General features: G+C 36.7%; 1 protein-coding gene across 2 annotated transcripts in view; it reads left to right on the forward strand.

The window, feature by feature from the left end:
* Positions 1-333: 333 nt before the first annotated feature.
* The window catches only part of SWEETIE (HEAT repeat-containing protein), a 74,946-nt gene continuing 52,654 nt past the window's right edge, over positions 334-22,625 (forward strand). For both annotated transcript variants that reach the window (XR_016530135.1, XM_039035175.2), the window contains exons 1-12: positions 334-690; positions 3,078-3,285; positions 4,073-4,179; positions 4,948-5,184; positions 8,020-8,109; positions 8,218-8,305; positions 8,973-9,037; positions 9,478-9,582; positions 10,766-10,855; positions 10,992-11,072; positions 12,175-12,243; positions 14,705-14,830. Coding sequence is in view for 1 of the 2 variants with exons in the window: in XM_039035175.2 (XP_038891103.2) it covers positions 526-690; positions 3,078-3,285; positions 4,073-4,179; positions 4,948-5,184; positions 8,020-8,109; positions 8,218-8,305; positions 8,973-9,037; positions 9,478-9,582; positions 10,766-10,855; positions 10,992-11,072; positions 12,175-12,243; positions 14,705-14,830 (1,431 nt within the window). In the remaining variant the exon portion in view is untranslated. The remainder of the gene's footprint in view (positions 691-3,077; positions 3,286-4,072; positions 4,180-4,947; positions 5,185-8,019; positions 8,110-8,217; positions 8,306-8,972; positions 9,038-9,477; positions 9,583-10,765; positions 10,856-10,991; positions 11,073-12,174; positions 12,244-14,704; positions 14,831-22,625) is intronic.

Below are 22,625 nucleotides of genomic sequence, written 5' to 3' on the forward strand. Positions count from 1 at the left end.
GGTATTGTTGATTTAAAGGTGGAACAAATGATTTCGTGAAATTGCCAAATGAGTCATACACCAATAATCAAATCATCACACAGATCGAGAGTAAAGAACAAAGAGCGAGAGAGCGAGATGGGCATCATTCGTAATCTACAAGGGATGTGACGTCAGTACAAGGTCATTACTAGTAGTGCCAAAATTTACAATTTAGGTAGAAGTAATAATTGTTTTACCCCTTTCAGCCTCTTCAACGGTAAGATCAAGATGGACCTAATTTATTGAGGAAGGTAGGGTATAATTGTCCATAGCAGGACATTTTAGCTTGGGCCATTTTAACAAATTTGATTTACGAAAAAAGCATTTTAACAAAATAAAGAAAAAAGAAAAAAAAGAAAAGAAAAAAAAAAAGTGAAAAAACAGAGCGATCGGCAAACGATCGACCTTCAAATGACACCGATTCACCGGCTTCAATCGACGTAGAATTGCCACTCTGCACACTGTAGCTGCTCACTTCTTCTCGATTTCTGCTCGCACTCTACAATGGTGAAGACTTACGTGAGAGAGAATGTGCCTCTCTCTCGTTTTGGTGTCTTGGTAGCTCAGCTAGAATCCATTGTCGCCTCCGCTGCTCAACAACCTCCGGATCCCCTTCTCTGCTTCGATCTTCTATCCGATCTCATTTCCGCCATCGACGAAGAGCCCAAGGTCCACTCTTTTAATTTCGCTGCATTTTCATTTAGCTAATTAGCATCCATCTTGTCCTCTTTCGAACATGTTCTACTGGTTTTGAACTGCCAACTTTTATATTAACAAGACACGATATTGAATTCTGCGATGTTACGCCGATTTCGATGAATTTGATATCGGATATGGAATTATTCTGTGTAGTCAGTTTTATTGTGACGTTGTAAGAAGCTTTAGCATCGAAGGATAGTTAGTTAGTTAATTAGTTGTTTGTTGTTTTAAATTGTTAGCTTTGTTTGTAATTCTGTTATAAATACAGAACTTATACTTCGTTTTTCCCTATAAATAAAGACCATCTCCCCTCATTTAGAGGTAGAGATTCATTTCATTCAAATCTAGTATTTGGTATTACACCATATCGGCATATGTTTCTGCTCTTTTCATCATTGTTTCCATCTTGGATTGTCCACGGGTGGGAATATTTGTCTTCATTTGGTATGTGGCTATGAAGTTTTAATTTGCTTCCGTGCTAACGAGGGTTATATAGCTCCCGTCATGTAATTGTTATTCAGCATTGTACGACTTGGAGAATAAAGGAGACCGTCACAGAAAAGCACAGAGCACAAGGACCTCCGTAGATATTTAAAGAAGAAAATACAGTCACACGTATTGCTTACAATGGATAGTATATAACAGATAAGAGTACAAAGATAAAAGATACAATGAGTAAAGTAAAGTGAGAGAAAAAGCACGTTGAATAATATCCCAAACATCCCCTGCAAGTGATCTAACCATCACGAGCTTAACTTTTAGACTATGGAATTAAGGAGAAGGAAGCGCTTTAGTCATAACACGAGTTAGCCAATGAACAAATGGAACAAATTTGTCACAAAGCTGCTTGTGAACTATCTCTTGGCGAATGAAATGGTGGTCAATTTCAATGTGTTTGGTTCAACTAGATCATAGGGTTAGCAGCCAAATAAGTAGCACTAAAATTATTTACAAAGCAAAAGTGGAGGAGGAAGATTACGCATGTGAATCTCAAACATAATAGATTAGACCCACATTAATTCAGTAGCAACATTGGACATTCCACGACCCTTCAACTGTGCTTGAACGAGACAGCATATTTTGTTTTGAAGAACACCATGAAATCAAGATAGAACCAAAAACATGTAGATGTGTAGTCATTGGAACATGGAGGAAATGACAAAGTTCATTGAAACAAATCTAAAGCCGAGTAAGGGTACAATACTGCTAAATGCCCACCAAGTTGAGGTATTCGGTTCCATTTGCCAAAGACTCTCCATCGTGTAAGGGAAACCACTAAAGTTTTCCTGGGTTAGAAGATCATTAATGTATTTGACAAATGCATAGAGTTTCCATCATGGACAACTTACACAGAAAAAAAAGGATAGATTACCAAGGTCTTTTAGATATAAATATTGATTTAAATCTGTAATAAACTACTGAACAAGAGAAGAATTGCTCCTAGTAACAATAATATCATCGGCATATATGAGTAAGACAACAACAGAACCACCATCCTTGAGGATAAACATAGATGAATCAGCTTTGACATCAAGAAAAGCCGGCCGAATCAGGCTCTAGGACTTTGCTTAAAACCGTAGAGAGCCTTGCAAAGGAGAATCACATGATTAGGATAATTAGAACCGATGAGACCAGTAGGCTACTGTATGAAAATCTCTGGTGAGAATAAAGGGGACAATCATAGAAAATGAGAGCAATGCTTGATACAAAGCACAGTGATCATTGACCTTCATAGATCTTTAAAGAAGAAGATACAGCCATATCTTGCTTACAATGGTTAGCAAATTACATGAAAGGAATGGTAAAAAGATAAAAGATACAATGAATAAAACGAGAGAAAAGCACAGAAAATCATATCCTAACAAGCAGCTCTTTTTTCAGTTTGATTAAAGTTCCAAAGCATGCAAGTTTGGTGGATAATTATGTGATAAGATTAACTTCAGCGCACTGAACTACTTTAAACAGACCCTATAAATTCCTCCAATAGTGCAATTCAATTAAGTTTAGTGCCATTTCCAAGCTAATGATACAAGAGAGTTTTTCCATAGTTAACATAAGAGTGCTTTCATAGCTACACTGCTACAGTATCTTCTTTAATCTGGAAACGGTTCAATTTGAACATTTTTAGTCTCTCTGTCAAGTCATATGCTAACATTACAGTATATTCCTTAACTGGAAATGACACTGTTCAAACATTTTTTATGTCTGTTAAGTTATATCCTAACATTTCAGAATTAAAATGTCTGGAGTGTGAGTGTGTGTGTGTTGTGTTTTGAAATAAATAAATATATAAATAATTTTATTCTATTTGGCAAGGGCGATTATTTAATTTTTGAAATGAACATTACAAATTTCAGGAATCTATACTGTTGTGGCAAAGAAAATGCGAGGAAGCACTCTATTCTCTACTCAGTCTTGGTGCCAGACGACCAGTGCGTCATCTCGCATCAGTAGTAATGGCAAGAATTATATCCAAGGGAGATACAATTTCAGTATATTCACGTGTTAGTAGTCTTCAAGGGTTTCTGTCTGATGGGAAAAGGAACGAACCTCATAAGATTGCTGGTTTGTTACGGAAGCTTGAACTTGATTAATCTTAGATAATCACCAATAGGAGTGTGTTTCATGTGCACATGTTCGAGTGTACGTTTTACGGTAGAAAGTGTTGCATAAAATAAAAAGAGAAACTCTCTCCTTAATTATGTATTTTTTTCTTCATCAAAAATGTTATTTAGTACCTGTATTTCTTGCCTTTTGGAAGGGTTGGTGCCTTGCGATTTTTTTTTGTTTTGTTTTTTTAGAGTAGTTTATGCTATATTTTGTTCAGTTGAAGCTTTGTAAAAATTTAATTTTTATCAAAAAGTTTGTTTTGTTTTGTTTAATTCTTTTAATTTCTTAATAAAAACTTATTTTAAAGGAAAGAATGCAGTTTCACCTAACTATCTTCAGAAGAATGCAGTTTCACCTAACTATCTTCAGACTACCTTATTTGATGGCTATTATTCTCTGCTGAAGAGTTCAAATTAATATAATTATATATTCTTTGAAATTTTGATCCGTTAATCTTGTATGTCCTTTTATTTCGGTTTTATCTATTCTCAAAGAGATATATTTGTATTATCATTCTTATAAAGATTTATATTTCAGAGTAGACATAATAGCAAATTTCTTCATGGATTTGGGCTTCTTAATCATTTCATTTCCTTGAAAGAAAATTTCCTCTAATCTTGTACTTAAGAGTTTTCCATGGGAATGCCCCCAAGCCGTGCCAGATTTATGCTTCATATCTTTAGAGATTCTTAACTCTTTCTTTACATAGCATGTCATGTTTTATTGCATCTTATCTTTATAGGCATTGCCCAATGTTTGGGAGAATTATATCAGCACTTTGGGAGAAGAATCACTTCTGGTTTGCTTGAGACAACCATTATTGCTGCCAAGCTTATCAGATTTAATGAGGTTCCCATTGATTCCCATTGTCACCTGTCTTTAACGTGATATTTTTCTAGTATTCTCACAAACTTGTGCTTATAATTACAGCGAGCCTGTTTTGTATTCGTTTAACTTGATTATGTTGGAGCTTGAACTCTTTTTCTTTTATTTATTTATTAATTATTTTTTGTAAACTTTTTCTTTTTGGGATGTATGAGTACTTGTCTCTCGTAATTTTCCCTTTCCACATAAATTCATCAAATTTTGTAGAGTTGAAGCTGTCAGGTGCTGTGTTTTCATTGCGTACATGCTTAAACATTGTAGACTTGCAAGGAACTTCTTGGTGTACATTGGTCTGGACACACCATAATATTAATTATTGATTTTGTCTTGCTTCATAAAGCAATTTAGGAGTAATAATTGGGGATTTCCTTAACTTTTGGGCTTCTTCCTTTAATTAGTTATAACACAGACAACCGTTCTATTTGTCTCTATTGTTTTCAAATGCCACATTGAATTTTTGTTTACGTTGAATTGGAAGGCACCAAGGAGCCTCTTTTTAGTAGTTTTTGGAATAATTTTGTTCACTTCCGTTGACTTTTGAATTTAGTCCAAGGATCACACTCCCTTTTTTTTTGTTTGTTTGTTTTTTTGGGACTATGAGAGTTGTGAGGCTGTCTTTTTGTTTGTTTCTAATGAAAACTCAAAAATGGTCTGTTTTTCGTCGAAGTATCTCCCATTTTGTTTATGTTTAGTTATTTATTGCTTAAGGATTATCTGTGTGCCAAATATCAGGATTTTGTGAGACTAGAAGCTCTGCGTTTGCTTCAGAATGCTTTAGAAGGATCAGGGGGTACTGCAGCTGCTTCAGCATACACTGAAGCATTTCGTCTGATTACTCGTGTGGGAATTGGTGATAAATCATTCATTGTTAGAATAGCAGCAGCGAGATGTCTGAAGGCATTTGCCAACATTGGAGGACCGGGGTTGGGGATTGGAGAACTTGATAATTCAGCCTCCTTTTGTGTTAAGGTAGTCATTTTATTCTTGTCGTCATATGTTTGTTCTTTGTTTTTACTGATTATGACAGCATCAATACTGTGGTTTTTCATTTACAGAAAACAATAGAGGAAACTCCATAGGTTAGTTAAAAAGGGGATAGGACTGTTTAGATATGTTATGTTTTCTTTGTTAACATTGTGTCATGGAGTACTAGTCATTTTTCATTCTCCTAATGAAAAGTGTGGTATTTTTTTTTTAGTGATTATATTTCCAATAAACTTCAAGAAGAATTTCTTTAACTATTAGATAAAGTTGTTATGGCTGCTCATTAGCTGCAACAAAGCTGGTACACATGCTACAGTTATTTTTGTATGCATGGCTGTCTGCAAAGAGCTCTAGATAGTGCTCCTGGATAATCTATTAGGTAGGTGGCAAAAGGAAAAGCTGGGATTATTTGGAAGAGTACTACTATAAGAGCTATACTTTACATAATTTGAATAGAAACCAACAATAGAATTTTCAAAGCGACTAGTAAAGAGTTTTGTTATTTTTGGAAGGTTGTATGGCACACCACATCTTATACATTTTCTTTGTTGCCGGTTAGTGTTGTGCTTTTTTTATGAACTCCCCTGTTTGTTACTTTTGGGAGGTTGAATGGCAGACCTCTTCTCGGACCAACCTCCTCAATTTCCGGTAGTGTTGAGCTTCTTTCATAGACTCCCCCTTTTGAGGTCTTTCTGAATGTGAGTTTCTATGGGGAAGGTAGTAGTCGATAGGAAATCTTTGTCCTGTGCAAGTGTGGGATTGGTAGGAGGGTTTCTATTGAGGAGCGTCGAGGCTTGAAGGTGAGTAAATTGGAGTTGGAGCTTGAAGTAGCAGCCTGGTTGCGGGATTGCTTGCAAGCAGTGCTAGATTCGCGGAAATCGAAAGGGTTTTGGAGAAGACGACGTTTAAACGGAGCAATCATTTTCTTTCAAGTACTCTCTAACTTAGGAGGTGTATTGGCTCTGGTCTCGTTAGAATCCTTCAAAGGAAGGAAAGCTCGTATTTTCATCGCAGAAGGTTTTCACAGAAGAGGGTGGAGGCTCTTAGTTGATGAGTTATTGAATCTCTTACCCTCTCCACCCTCAAAAGAGTCCTTTAGCAACTAGCATCTGCCCAAAGACCCGTTGAACTTCATAGGGGCTAGTGAAAGTGAGAGAGCCAAAGAGAGAATTGTTACCCGAGTTGCTGTTGGGAAGATGCAAGGAAAAGGAATCGGTTGTTACTTTTGTGTTACTGCAAATTTGCCTTTGACTATTCTATAGCGGTGTTGTTTGAGAGATCAAATAATGAGGTAAGCCGGGAGTTGGTTAGTAAGTTGTTGATTGAGGGAGGAAATCAACATTCTAGCTTCGACCATTTTGCTCTAATCTGGCTGTTTTCCTTTGTGACAGTTAGGAGATGGTTAAAGATTTTATGGCTCGTGGATCAACTCTTCTTTCAGAAGGTATAGTAGACTTAGAGTGGGATTTTCGTGTGGTTGCAGAAGGTAGACAGGTGGCTTTCGCAAGGGGGTGGGTTACAGTCCTGGACGTTCCTCCGTTTTTAAGATCTAATAGCTTTTTCTCCGAGCTGGCTCTATGGTGTGGTGGTCTAGCTGAGGAGGAAGCCATGGAAGTTTTAGATCAGGGAGCTTTGTGGGAGGAGGATGTATATTTTCAAGCTAGGGAATGAGAACGACTTTATTCAGGTGATGTGCTTTGTCAACTATGAAGACTTCTCCTTTCCGATCAGATTTTTCGTTGGTGGGAGGTGTGAGGAAGAGCCTCCGGTGGCTCGGCGAGTCTCCCAAGGAAATTAGGGAAAGTACGACTGAGTTTGTTCTCTTTTCAGCAGCTGTGTCAGTTGTCTCGGGAAAGGGGCTCAATGGGAAACTTGAAGAGAAAGGAGGTAGGTCGGTTGCAGAAAGGTGGGCCTAGTATCGCGGTTGGGCCCTCATTAGTAGCTGATTGGCCAAAGGTTGGCCCTCGACAAAGAACAAAGGGAAAGAATTCAGAGGCTCAGAAAGGAAATTGATGGAGAGGATGAAGTTAAGTCTGGTTTTCCAAGGTATTAAAGGGAAGCTGATTGTGGCCTAGCCAACTTGAAGGTTAAGGTCTGGTAAGGAGGCAGTTGGGGAAGTTGTTGCTTTGGCCCACGGAGCGACAAAAGGATTTCCCAAGGAGCTAATGGGTAGGGAGCCGAAACACAAAAAGTGTTTTTCATTTAAATACTTTTTATAAAAAATTTTGAAATAAGAACACTCATGCATTTGATTACATTTTCTCAAAAGTGTTTATACATAAGTTTGTTTGATTTTAAATACACTCAAAGTGTTTATATTAATGTCAAATTACTATAAAAGAAGATTATTAAACTGATTGTTGAAGTTGGTCGCCAGAGGCGATTGCCAGAGTTGGCCACAGGAGGTAGTTGTCAGAGCTAGTCGTCAGAGGTGGTCTTCGCTGGAGTTGGCCGCCCGCAAGGGAGTAATTGGAAACATTGGAGGGAGGGTGAATTGATTATTTTAAAATATTGAGTAGTAGATAGTGCTACTGTAGCAATATGGGGGTTAAAACAACCCTTACCCCTCCCATTTTCTTAATACATTCCCCAAACATTTAAGCCCACTCAACTCGTTCCAAATTGGAACCCCAAAATAACCCTTTAAGTTTTATTTATTTATTTATTTTTAAATAGGGTTTGTTTACTCCTTTATGGTAACTTGTCCACCATCAATGAAAAGTTCTCTGTCTTCTAGAATATATACTGCCAGTATCTTCCAATCTTCCACATCTACAATGTTCTAATTATCTTCCCAAATGATCCGGTTGAATCAAACAGGCCCTGGAGGATCCAATTTCATCTGTTCGGGATGCATTTGCTGAAGCTTTGGGTTTGTTACTGGCACTTGGAATGAATCCTGAAGCTCAGGTACATAAGTTATTTGTTATGTAATAATCTTGCTGTTTCTGACCAATTTATCTCGTATGTGTAACTATTATTGTCTTTAAAGATTTAATTAAGTTTATGTCCTACTAGGTTCAACCAAGGGGAAAAGGTCCATTCCCTCCAGCAAAGAAACTAGAAGGCGGTTTACATCGGCATCTATCTTTGCCATTCAGTAAAGGTATGGGGGTTACTTATTTATATGTTGTGTGGCTTGCTTGTTATTTATTACTTTCCATGTTGAGGTCCATGAAAATTAGAATAGTAAGTCTATTTTTCTTCTCAGAATAGAAATAATATCATTGAGTTAATAAGGTGGAAATCTTAATCATGAAATCCCCATGGATTGTTTCCTCTGCAAAAGTGGTGTGTCCTTTGCTAAATTAAAAAATATTGTGGAGACCATGAATCCATGATGCACCCTTTCAGAAATTGCCAATTTGCTCAAAACTAGTGGAAGAAGTTCCTCTTGGCTTTCAGGCAGCACGTTTTCTTCTCAAATGACACTATTCTTTTTGCTTGAAACGATCATCATGGGTCATCCTTTCACTAAAGAAAAGGAAGTTTGATGGATATATATTAAAAAAGCGTTCCTGTGGTCTGTTTGGCAAAGGACACACCAATTTGGCGAAGTAAAATGCCATGGAGCCCTACTCTGTAAAACATCAGTTTGGGGCACCCATGACTAAGTTCCCAAATTAATTTTTTATCATCTTTTGGAAGGACCCATTTCACACTTGCAAGTATTTCTTCTCTTTATAGTCGATGGTTGTTTTTCTTTCTAATTTTGCCCATTGAGTAGATGAATATACTTAATTGCCTGTTTTGCATAATGAGTCATGTTGCAGCAAATGGACCAAGGTTGAAGGAAATTCGTGTTAGCCTTACATTATCTTGGGTGTTCTTTTTGCAGGTTTGTGCTTTCTATTATCTATTGTAGTAGATCTTTTTCCTTTGTTCCCTTCGCTTCTGTTTGAGATATTATAGCTTTTGAATGTTGTGGTTTTGGAAGACTATTTCATAATAATTAAATTCTTAGATGTTTGGAAGCTTTATGTTAAATCTTATTCAAGTATACTCTTCAATGTCTTCATTTAACTTTTCACCCATGTTTTCATATCTTGCGCCTTTTCATGTAGTATAATTTGTTGCTCTTTTTAAGATGTTTTACCATGAATCTAGATTTCCCTTCAGTGTAGGTTTGAGTTGAATTTCTTTGCTGTCTTATTTTGCACTGATAATGTTGGTTTTACTTCCTCTTCTATGTTGAATTTTGACTATAGATTTGATGTATTTGTCAATTATACTTACATATATTTTATGGATCTATTTACACCATAAAATGTCTTGTAGGCCATTCGTCTCAGATATTTACATCCAGATACCGGACTCCAAGACTTTGCGCTGCAGGTTATGGAAGTACTTCGTGCTGATACTTCTGTAGATGCCCATGCATTGGTAATTGCCAAACTTTATTTTATATATAATATCCATAATTATTACTTTTAGACCTTGGCTACGTCGTATGCCCAGGTGGAAGTTCTCTCCCCTAATTTTTTTTTTCCTTTGGTAATGAACATCAACAATTTATCAGAGAAATCAATTTACTACTCCAATGAGGACAACAAAAATTTGAGGTCTCAGTAGAACATCCGTCATATCGTGTCTTTTTCACCTCTCGTCCTTTAAAAATGCGTTGTACCGGACTTCTTAGTTTTGTTAGGAAGTTTCTTCTCCTTTTTGTTTTGGTTCCGTCACCCTTTGTCCGATAGGGAAGTGATGGTGTGGCCTCGTTGTTGTCCTTGATTGAGTCGGTTGTTTTTAGACAGGGGAGGAATGATTTTAGGGTGTGGAGTCTCGATCTTTTGGAAGGATTCTTGTGTAACTCTTTCTTTCGTAGGCTTATGGATCCTTCTCCCTTAGGTGAATTGGTCTTCTTTGCGCTTTTAAGTACAATAATTGTGGGAATTAGAGATCAAAACTTCAACCTCTTGAGTGGAAGGTCACGCCAATTACCATTGAGCTAAATTAAAGATCCCCAGGAAAGTTAAGTTCTTTTCTTGGCAGGTCTTACATGGAAGAGTTAGTACTTTGGACCACTTTGTGTAGAAGATGCCTTCATTAGGGAAGTTGGCTCGTTTTGTTGTATCCTCTGTCAAAAGGCAGAGGAAAACTTGGATCACATTCTCTGGAGATGCGAGTTCGCAAAAGCCTCTGCCCCTGTCCCCCCTCTGCCCCTGTGTACGTATCGAGGTGCTAATGGCTATCAGGTCGATCTTCCACCTACTAGTTGGATACATCCCATCTTCAACGTTCCTGATTTTCATTATTCTCAAGCTCTATATGGTTTTCAGTTAGCTTCTTAAACTCGAGAGAAGTTTTATTTCTGGATGGAATTATGATGAGTTCATCTAGTCTTGTTTCAGTAGTCTTATTCTCGGTATTTGTTTTTGGTGTTTCAGTTAGACAGTAACTTTAGTTCATACTTCATAGTTTACCGGTTACCTTTTGGGTTTACCAGCTTAGCTTCTTCTTATAAGTAAAATTTCTTTTGGATTATTCAACTTACCAGATTCATTAATAGAGAACCTTCCTCCATTTTGTCTACGTCACTGACTTCTTTTATTTCTGTTTGCTGTAGGCTTGTGTGCTCTATATTCTTAGGGTTGGCATTACTGATCAGATGACAGAACCCACCCAAAGGAACTTCTTGGTTTTTCTTGGAAAGCAGGTTGCAAAATTTATTTGAATATAGTTTAGTTTTGGTGCTGACTGCAGAGTAGTTCGAACTTCTCGTCTAGACCAAATATCATATTGGTTATGTGTAATTATATTTTTAATGGGACAATTTTCTGGAAATTTGACAGCTGCAATCCGAAGATGCTAGCCCTTCAATGAAGATTGCTTGTTTGCGTACTTTGTCTTATACTCTGAAAACTCTGGGAGAGGTAAGGTACAATTGTATTTTTGAAGGATTAATTTTTTAATGAAAGAAAAGGAGAAATGACTTTCAGTGAAATTATTTCGTACTGATAAGGGTGTAAGTTTTATGGCCATTCCAACGGCTTTATTTATATACTATTTGCGCTAGTTGAAGGAGCACTTTGTTTGTAATTTTTCTTTGGGTGGGGCTTTGCTCTCATCCCCTCTTTGCGATTTCATATTATTTATGAAATTGTTTCCTACAAAGAAAACATGATTTGAGCCAAATCAAAGAGTTTTCCAAGACAAGCATCTCCTTGGGCTAGATTGCTTTGAATCTGCTCGTTTAAAGGCTTCCTCATGGTTTTCTTTATCCAAGCAGTCTGTGCAAGACATTTGACTCAACTCGGCTGCTTTGTTTATCCATCCTAGCATTTGAATCTTGATTGATAATCTTGGCTTTTTTATTTACTTAATTTGATATGCATTCTGTTATGTTTTTACTTCCACTCTTTTATGGAGTTTGAGCTTTAGCCTCTATCAATGAAAAGTTTGTATCTTTAGAAAAGAAAATAGATTTGAGCCTTATCACAGATTTGCCAGTTTTAGTTTACACTTCTACTTTTAGGGGCCGTTTGGCCCGCCTTCTTAAGTTGGTGTAAACAACTCAACTTCAATAGTAGGCACTATTGAAGTTGCACATTTATCAAGTAACTCCATCTTCCCAATTTTTTTTTTACTTTTCACATTTATCGAAAAACTCCATCTTCTCCTCTATCTTTACTTTTCACATTTATTGAGTAACTCCATCTTCCCCACTTAATCTACTTTTTACACTTAGTGAGGAACTCTATCTTACAACTTCACACCCCAAACACTAACTCATCAACTCCAACATATTAACCTTGGATTTATTAACTCCACTCAGTGGGCCAGACGCACCCTTACCGTGCACTTATCCCTCTTTTTTCTTCTTTCTCCACAAGTGATAGAACTTTTCATTAATGAAATGAAAAGAGGCTAATGGTCAAAAGAAACAAACTCCATGCCTTTTGCATATCATGAATTAGGACTTTACTTGTGCCGAATGAGAAGTTGGTCAGACATTGCTTGATTATTTATATGTAGGTCCCGTCCGAGTTTAAGGAAGTACTTGACAACACAGTTGTTGCTGCAGTTTCTCATTCTTCACAACTTGTAAGTTCTATATTTTGTTTGTAGTTTCCAGTCTGAACATCCTGTTTCTATGCTTACCTGATTTAAATTATTTATTTGCTTAGTGATCGTGGAATAACCTTCATGCTACACCTATTTTTCTCTCCTTGATTTTGCCGAAACTTCTATGATATTGGCTTAGTTTAGATAACTCTTGTGCAGTAAGCTACGCTGGTTTGTGTCATTGTGAGACCAAAATACTGAAGAATCCACTACATCCATACATTAGAGTTCAATATATATAGGCATTCAATACATGAAAACCCTAAACTAAGAATTATAAAATGGCAGTAAAAGACAAAAGACTAATAAACTCCTATATCTACTCATGTATACTATAACATTGCGTCATTTGACAGAAACTTTTAGTTCTGATTACACCTTTTTAAGCTGATTCTTTGAATTTCTCTTTAGAACACACTGTTGTGCCATTTATGATTTGGCTATTTTACAGTATAATCATTATTTAGCTTTCATTATCCCTAAATATTATTAGGCAACTGCACCTGATACTGCAAGGCATTCTTCTTGTTCTTTTTTGGTTGGATAAAAGATAATGTTCTCCCCCACTCGCGGCGGAAGGAAACTTATCTTTTTATTGAAATGATGAAAAGAGACTGATGCTCAAGATACAAACAAAATACAAGGAAATCAATCAGGAAACCAAAGGATCAGTAGGTGTACTCGGGCATCTCAACTAGGTTGACACCCCCATAGCACCCTCATCATATCCAACAAAGGCTAAAATAAGAGTAGTCTAATGAAGCAATACAATCTAAATGTTGCAACCGAACAAAATATAGAACTAGGCTATAGAAATCTAAATTACATCAAGAAGCTAAGACAAATAAGAGTACTAAAGAAAGCGAAGCTGCTGTCTTTATTTCTGATGCTTCGATTAATCTTCCAATTGACAAAAAGATTGCCAATTTAAACTTATGTCTTGCAAGGAGTAGGCTTCAAAGCAATTAGAAATGGAGCACCAAAGCGAGGCATTGAGCTTTGCTGCCTCAAAGCGATTATACCAAGGAGTTTCAATCCCATTGAATATTCTTTGATTTCTTTCAAACTAGATTTCAACCAGCATTGCTTTTACTCCATTAGTCCATAGTAAATTGGAGTATTTCTTCAGAATAGGACCTGAAAGTAGCTGCTGAACATTGCATCTAAAGGAAAAATTAAAGACCCAAGAAGTGTTGAAGCACTTAAGGAATTTCTTCCAGCAGTTGAAGGCAAAACAGCAGTCAAAAAATAAAGGTTGGAGGTCTTCTTCGGCTGATTTACAAAGGACACACCAATTGGGGGAAATAGAAAAGCAAGACAGCTTTTTTTGCAGCACCGATGAACAATTTAGGGTTCCAAACAGCATTATCCAAACAGTTATATTAACCCTTCGAGGGCTGTTAGACTTCCATAGACTCTTGTGATAACAAACATAATAAAATAAGAGGCAAATCCTTTTACAACAAACAAGCCAAATAAAACAAGAGAAGGCCAAACTCTAAGCGATATCAAACTAAAACCCAAGAAAGTGACTAATCTTGAAAGACTTGAAGAATTCTTCCTAAGCGAAACTCCTCAAGGTAATCTATTTCTGCAAGTGAACAAAACAACTGAGGAAAATCTTCTAAAATGTCCAACCAAACTGAAAACCGTTGGCCTTAAACAACCTAGCAAACAGCCATTAAAAGTGAAAAAAGGTGGACCGACTCCCAAAAATACTGCACCCACTGAAAAACTTACTAAAAGGCTTCAAAAGGTTCTTCAATTGAATAACTTCTGATGAAAAAAACTGAAGAGTACAAAACAACTTAAAATCAGGCCCCAAGTCCTCGGTAAAATCTTAATTTGTGGTGACTGAGGCTGATTTCTTTCATTTGCAATCCACTGATGTAATAGGATAGGGATATTTTGGTAAAATCAAGTTAATCTTAATTAATCCTTGATTAATTACATTTTAATTACCAAATAATAATAATAATAATAATTATTTTTTATTTTTTTTAAAAAAGGAAATGAGTCTCTTTATTTATTAAGATAATGAAATGAGACAAATGCTCAATCTACCAGAGATACGATAAAAGGAAAGACTAGTTTGTAACCATTTTTAGTTATCTTTTTAGGAATCTTATAGTTCCCTATAAATAGGCCCCCTTGTATTGGAGTAAGCTACGCTGGTTTGTGTCTTTATCTAATATGGTGTTAGGGCACGAGGTCCTATGTTTGATCCCTAGGATGTCATTTCTTCTCCGGTTAATATTGATTTCCACTTGTTGGGCCGTCTAAAAATCTTCAAGTTCACAAGTAAGGGAGAGTATTGAAGTATTGTTATAATTAAACTTTTTGAATGATTAGTGATGTGTCTTTCATTTATTTAATGGAAAATAACATTTTTTGTTAAAAAAATTGCACACTTTTAGTTAATTGCACACATTTGGTTCAGGTACGCATTGAAGCTGCTCTATCATTGTGCACATTGACAGAGGTTGATCCTAACTGTGTTGGTGGGTTATTTTCTTATGGAGTAACTATGCTAACAGCTCTAAGAGAGAATGTTTCATTTGAAAAGGTGCGACTATTTCTTTTCCATATTCTCACCATTTTTTCCTGCATTTATGTATCTTCCTATTGGTTCTGCTAACTATTCAATTCTTCACTCACTACAACTTCAATTTTAATAATTTTCTTGTTTCTTTGCATCTTTAATTTATAGGTTTACTCTCTGTTTTCCCTCTCAATTTTTTGTGTGCCTTCATTCAAAACTTGTTGTTTTTGCATTTGGTAGCATTCTTGGTCTCTTTGTTAGTTTTTCCATTAACCATTAATGGAAAGCTATCAATATGAGCATAGCTCAACAAGCATAAAGCTTGTACTATCAACATAAACTCGTCTTTGAGTTTTAAAAGAAAAAAGAGAATCAAGGCATAAAATAAACTTGTTTAACGGAGTATGGCCAAACCAACCTCTTACATCTTGAAAACAAATGTTATGATCAAAGAGGTAAATCCAAGACGTAAAATTTCCATCATGCTCATTCAAAGCCGTGCGTGGAGGACAAATCACCAAAAAAAACACTTGCAAAGAGAACCCCTAAAAAATCATGTTTTCTTTATCATTTGCTTCAAGTGCTTTGATGTTTTGGTGGTTGATTTCGAACGCAACCAGTGTTTCATTGTTCTTGCTCAATTTTTTGACTTCCACCTTGATGTTTAGAGTTTCGGTGTTCGATACCTCTTTTCCATCTTTTCCGTTGGATTTTTCTTCTTCACTTGAGACTATTTTCTAATCAACATCATCAAATTCTTCTTTTTCTTCTACTTCATCCTTACGATTTTTGCCCCAATCACCTCCATTAACTACATGGGTCTCATCAAAATTTTTCCCAAATTTATCTTCAAGATTTTTGATTTGAAAATTTTCCTATTGTGGTTCCTTTGTTTTTTCTTTAGTCTACAAAATCAATCTGTTCATGAACTCTTGCAAATGACTTGATAATTGATCTATACTTTGAGATATTTTTCCATAAGAACATTGGAGTTCTTTGTTGTTTTCTTTATTTTCTCTAGTGCTACATGATCAAAGTAGTTATTTTGTTGGATTCTTGAATGTGTTTCAATCCCGTAGGTATAAGACTCATTCATTGATTTTCTTGAATAGGAATCAACTTTTCTTGGTCGTGTTTCATAACCAAAATAATAATTTCGGACCTTGAATATTCTTCTTGGCTTGTAAACGTCTATCCTCGATGTTTCTTTAATTTTCTTCTTTCTTTTTTTGAACTCTAAAGGGTTCTCATTGAATATATGTGAGTTGTTTGACAACAAGCATCAACACTCAAAGCTCTCTCTTGTGATCGGCGTCGCCAAGAGTTTCCTGGTATTCAATTGGCCGCAGTCAATGTTGGCTCTAACCGTTGCTTTGAGCCTAAGTAGCCTCAAGGAGTAATTCTTCAAGAGTCAAGATTGTGAATATTTTATTTGAATGATAGTATGTTTCATACAAGGGGGGAAGTGAGGATAAATAGAGAATTAACCCAGAATCTTACCCAATGAAGCCCATTCTTCCTACATAAAAAACTTAACAAAAAGCTGACATGTCACTAATTTTTAAGTAAAAGATATTTTTTTTCTAATTTTTTTAATTATAAAAACTTAAAATATGACCCGATGGGGGAATTCCCTTCTCTCCACACTTCTCCCTCTCCGACCATAGTTCCGACATCTTTCTTCCTTCGATCAATCTTTCAACCTCTTTCATCAAAACCCATTGCCTTAGCTACTTCTAAAAGCATCTCTAAAGGACCTCTCCTCCCTCCCTCTCTTCAATCCAATATCTCTAGCCACCAACATCCACCTCCTTTCCCATCAACCCGTCGTCCCCTACACTTGAAACCCTGGATATTTTGACCATGGAAGTAAAGAGTTGTAAGATGAACAATATTTTTTTTTTGCACACGACGAGAATCTAGCAAATTTATTGTGGAAGATGTTGAAGCAAGGAAACAACTTGTCCTATCAAAATCGCAAATTTTGTGGTTTGTGGAAAATATATCAGATTTGATCAAGAGTTCTCTATCTAGTTTTTCCCTCAGAAATGGAAGGGATGGAAGTAGGGCAACAAAGTGATTCGGGTTACATATCTCTACAGGCTAGATTATGAGGTGCGTTGTTTGGCTATCTTTAGGACGCAAACAATTTTTACAAATATCTGCAGGCGTCTCAACACAAGGATGGCAGACTTTTGCTGAAATACTCAAAAACTTGTTGGAGATGGAGGAATCACCAGAAATTCATTACTCTGTTCTACTGTAGTAAAAACAGAGCTTGGAGGAAGACGTCAAATTCAGTGCCCCTGTTTTGGCACCTGATAAACAGAGCAAACCTTCTTATTGGATTAAAAAAAACTATGACGTTTTGAAGGAAAATTTTAACAACCTCTGGACTGTTTCATGACTATTTGAGTTTTATGATTGGTCAGATATAGCTAACACACTAAAGTTATATTTTGATACAAACGTCATTATCAACCCCCTATCTGCAAAAAACGCTTTAATGAAGTTAGAGTAGGGTAATTTGGAAGAATATTAGATTATATGGGGAAATGGCAGGAATGTGGTTAGTTGTTTCATTTGAAATTTGAAAAATGGAACAAACAAGTGCACAGTCGACCGAATGTGTTAAAGGGATACGGAGGTTGGATATCGATTAGAAATTTTCCATTATACTACTGGAGCAGGCAAATGTTTGAAGCTATTAGGGCCTACTTTGGCGGATTAGAATCTATTGCACTCGAAACTTTGAATTTTGTTAATGTTAAAGACTTTTCCAACCCAATTGACTTAGTACGATTAAAACAAGCTTTGGAAGATGAGGAAATAGATTTCTTTGGGTCAAATCAAGAATGGACCTTTCTAGCTACTCCCTGTAACCACCATAACTCCTCAAGGAACCCTTTTGCATCTTGTTCGAAAAAAAATCAAAGGAATAAATTGATACAGAATTCGTCGGAGAGATCGCTAGAGTGTAGTCACAGGGAATCTCCGACACTTGTTTCTCAACCACAGGCGAAAGTTCATCCCAATAGAAGCCCAATCCAGTTAGGTGTGAACAGAGATGTATTAATGAGGAAAGAGAATTCGGAGGCACCTCGAAAATTAGTTGGAAGTTCGAGGGACGATGCTGGCAAAGGCGCGAAAAGGTGTTTTAAATTTTGTCCGTTGATTGCTATTCGAAGGAAGCCCAAAAGGCTAAGCTTGTCAAAAGCACAACTATATCTGCTGATCACTACTCCCCAATTAATGAAACCATGCCAAAAGTTGTCTCGAAGCCAATACAGAGTGACATTTCTAATTCTAAAGTTGCCAACTCCCGCAGTAAGAACATGAAAGTTAGTGATCATAGTACAATCTTCTATCAGGGACAGAAAGAAGTTGGTAACTTCCAATAGAAGAAAAGTCTCTCTTTGGTGAATCTAAAAGCAAAAAGCAGCACGAGCAAACCATCCTCACATTCCAATAAACGTGCTCATTGGCCGAAGCCATTTCCCAAACCCTTTGCTAAGAGAAGATCTCCCTTTTTAATTCATGGACAACAATTACAAACTCAGATCTTCACAAAGAATGTTGTGTTAAAATTCAGATCCTCGACAGATTCCCAAACAGGTTAGAAAACTCTAATTTACAACAGTGCTCCTTTACTCTCTCAGAATTTATGCTATCTGGCTCAGATTTATCTTTCGTGCAAGGTATTTCAAGTCATTCTTCATCCAAGTCAAGGCAGAGGCTACAAGATTCTGATGAAGAATCAATTGTAAGTGCAAGCAGTTAGGAGATTGAGAACTCGGAGGTAGAAGAAACACGAGAATTCTATCGATTTGAATGAATATGGCAAGGAGATGGACCAATTGTTTAAAGTAGAGGAAGCACCCACAGTGGATAAATCTGAATTCTTCTCATTCCCTCCCCTTAACAAGAACGACATTCCCCAGAATCTGCATTCCCTATTAGAAGACTGTGAAATCACCTTTGGATGATCAAGATCGTTTGTGGAAGATATTGGGGATTGACTATAATGTTAAGATAGTAGGCTGACCTCGATGAAGATAGTCTCATGGAATATAAGAGGACTTGGAGACAAGACAAAAAGAGTGATAATTAAAATATTTTGGATGAAACTAAATCCGGACCTAGTGTTAATTTAGGAACAAAGAGAGATAAGTTTGATAGAGCGTTCATCAAAAGCATATGGAGCTCAAAGGATGTTGGATGGTATTATATCAAGCAATAGGTAGATCAGGAGGTATTTTAACCATGTGGGACGAAGGGAAGATCTCAGTAATAGAGGTCATCAAAGGGGAAATGCCCTTATCAATCAAATGCTTGTCTATATGCAGAAAAGTGTGTTGGATAACAAATGTTTATGGCCCAACAGATTATAGAGAAAGAAGCAAGTTTTTGTTAGAATTGTCTTCTATTGCTAATCACTGTGTAGAGCCATTGGTGCATTGGGGGAGATTTCAATATGACCCGCCGTGTTCAAGAGAGATTCCCTATAGGAAGAATGACAAGAGGAATGAGAAAATTCAATAAATTCATTGGAGATACTAATTTGTTGAAAATCCCCCTTTCTAATGGAAGATTCACATGGTTAAGAGAAGGTATGATAGTTTCACGATCCCTTATTGATAGATTCTTCATATCAAACAATTGGGAGGAGGTTTTCGACAATTCAAGAGTGGTTAGGCAAGCTACACTTCTATCCAACCACTTCCTCCTATTGTTTGAAGCCGGAGCATTCGAATGGGGTCCAGCCCCATTTCGATTTTGCAACAGTTGGTTGAATGTCAAAGAATGGTGTCGTTTGATTGAAAGAAAACTTGTGGTAGATTGCCAGCAAGGATGGGCCGGTTATGCTATTTCTTCTAAGTTAAGAAACTTGAATAATGCCTTAGAAAAATGGCAGTTTGAATATGAGAAAAGTAGGAGGAGTAAGGAAGAGTTTTTGTAGAAAGAAATAGAAAGAAGAGAAATTGTTGCTGAAAGCATAGATCTTGATGAGCTGGAACAAAGCATCAGAATATCATTAAAGCAGAATTAATATCCCTATACCAAATGGATGAAAGAAACCTCCTGCAAAAGAGCAGGTTAAATTGGTTAAATTTGGGCGATGAAAACACAACGTTCTTTCATCGGTTTTTAGTAGCAAAAGAGAGGAAGAATTTGATCTCAGAACTGATCAACGACCAGGGCATCCCAACCAAATCATTTAGAGAAATTGAAGACCTGATTTTAGGCTTCTAGACATCTCTTTACTCCAAGGCTGATGGAGTAAGGTCGATTCCTATCAACCTACAGTGGGCAAAAGTGTCAAGAGAGCAAAACAGTCAGCTAGTGGCCAGATTTACACAATCTGAAATTAGAATAGCAGTGAAACCATTGGGGAAGAATAAAGCCCCCGGTCTGGACGGATATACTTCAGAGTTCATCCTTAAATTTTGGGATTTATTAAATGATAGCTTCATGAAGCGTTTTGAGGAATTTTATGGCAATGGAAAGCTTAATTCTTGTGTTAAAGACAATTTCATTTGTTTAATTCAGAAAAAGGTGGATGCAGTGATGGTTAAAGATTTAGGCCCATTAGCTTAACTACACTTACTTATAAGATAGTAGCAAAAGTCCTCACTGAAAGAATCAAAGTAATTATGCCAAGCATAATAGCCACTACACAAAGTGCATTTATTGAAGGAAGGCAAATTCTTGATCCTATCCTCATTGCCAATGAAGCCGTGGAGGAGTATAGATCCAAGAAGAAAAAAGGTTGGGTACTAAAGCTTGATTTGGAAAAGACATATGATAGAGTAGATTGGGAGTTTCTGGAGAAAGTTCTACAAAGAAAAATTTTTGATCCTCGTTGGATCTCCTGGATAACGGGTTGTGTTTCCAAACAAAAGTTCTCTACTTTTATAAACGGAAGACCTGGTGGTAGAATTAAGGGTACGAGAGGCTTTAGGCAAGGAGACCCATTTTCTCCTTTTCTAGTCCTCTTGATCAGTGAGGTTCTAAGTTCGTTGATTGCAAGGCTGCACGAAAAAGGGAAATATGAAGGCTTTCTTGTGGGAAAAAGATAAGGTGCATATCTCCATTCTTCAGTTCGCTGACGATACCTTGTTATTATGTACATATGATGATGAGATGATAAAAAATCTAAGAAAAACTATTGAGATCTTCGAATGGTGTTCCGGCCAAAAGATAAATTAGGAAAAATCTGCAATTTGTGGGATTCGTATAGAGGACAATAAGCTGAATTCAGTAGCTGCACAACTTAATTGTAAAGTGGAGCATCTACCTTTGATGTACCTTAGCTTATCGTTGGGAGGATATCCCAAAAAAGTGTCATTTTGGCAACCGGTCATTGACAAATTGCAAGGGAAGCTGGATAAATGGAGAAGATTTAACTTATCTAGAGGAGGGAGAGCCATACTTTGTATGTCCGTTCTCTCAAATTTACCTACTTACTATATGTCTTTATTTATGTTGTCAGAAAAAGTGCTAGTCATTTTGGAAAAAATCATGAAGAACTTCTTTTGGGAGGGCCACAAAGGAGGGAAGATCAATCACTTATTAAAATGGGAGTTTGTTACTAAGGCTCAAGAGGATGGAGGGCTCGGCTTTGGTGGACTAAGAGTAAGAAATTTGGCTCTCCTAGCCAACTGGGGGTGGCTTCTAATAAATAATGAAAAATCTCTTTGGAGTCAAGTAGTAAAGAGTATTCGTGGGAGGTACATGTTTAATTGGCACCCTTCTAGCTGGGTGTTTGGAAAAGTTGATAAAGAAAGTGTGTTACAAGTGCTTGTGGGCCAAAGTTCAAGCCAACACCAAAACTCCTTTGGATTAATGTTGTTAAGGTTTTGCTTACAGATTTATGGTTTGAAAGAAATCAAAGGGTCTTCCACGATAAAGAAACTCCTTGATTTTCTCGCTTCGAGACATCTAGACTGAATGCCTCCTCATGGTGTTGTCTATCAAAGGCTTTTGCAGATTATACAATTCAAGATATATGTATCAATTGGAGAGCCTTTATAAACCCGGACCTCTAAGCTGCCGCTCCTGCTTATATACCACTCTTCTACCATGCAGACTCCTATTTTAGCATGGATCTTTGAATTTCTGGTTCCCTTTTGGGTGTTTGTAACAAATTTCTTTGCTTGTATTGTTGATTGTTTCATCTTGTATTAATTGGACCCTCAGTGTTTGGGGGTTGTTTTGTTTCCCAGTACTATTTTTCCTTTTATTGTTCTCATGGAAGTGATGAGAGTGCTATAGGGGTGTTAAGCTAGTTGAGATGTCCGGGTGCTCCCCTGATCCTAAAGTTTTGTTATGCTAGTATCTTGTTGTATTTTGAGCATTAGTCTTGTTTCATTATCTTAATGAAGAGGCTTGTTTCTTGTTTAAAAAAAAAAACTCGAAATATATTTTCCTTCTAATTTTTCTATTTTCTCAGTCTTCTTTCTCCCACTTCCCCCCTCTATATCCCTTTCCTCTTTTCATCTTCTTCCTTCACCATCAGTAGTAGCTGGCGACCCTCTTCTTCCTTTCTCTTTTCTTTCCCCCTTTTTCTTCTTTATTCTCCTTCCTTTTTTCATCTCTCTTTCACTTTCCCTTTCTCCTTTCTCCCTTCTCCCCTTCTTGCCTACATTTTCAATTAAAAAAATTCATATCAGATCTGGAATGAACCCATGTATTTGATTCAAATGGGGATTCCCTTTTGTTTCGTGAATTGTTTTAGATCTGAAAATCGTTTCATTTTTTTTGTTGGGTAAAACGGTGGCCAATATACATCCATCTATAACGATTTGATTGTAGGGAA

The sequence above is a fragment of the Benincasa hispida genome, chromosome 6 (assembly GCF_027475165.1).
Source record: "Benincasa hispida cultivar pf3 chromosome 6, pf3_genome.v1.1, whole genome shotgun sequence".
NCBI classification, from domain to species: domain Eukaryota; kingdom Viridiplantae; phylum Streptophyta; class Magnoliopsida; order Cucurbitales; family Cucurbitaceae; genus Benincasa; species Benincasa hispida.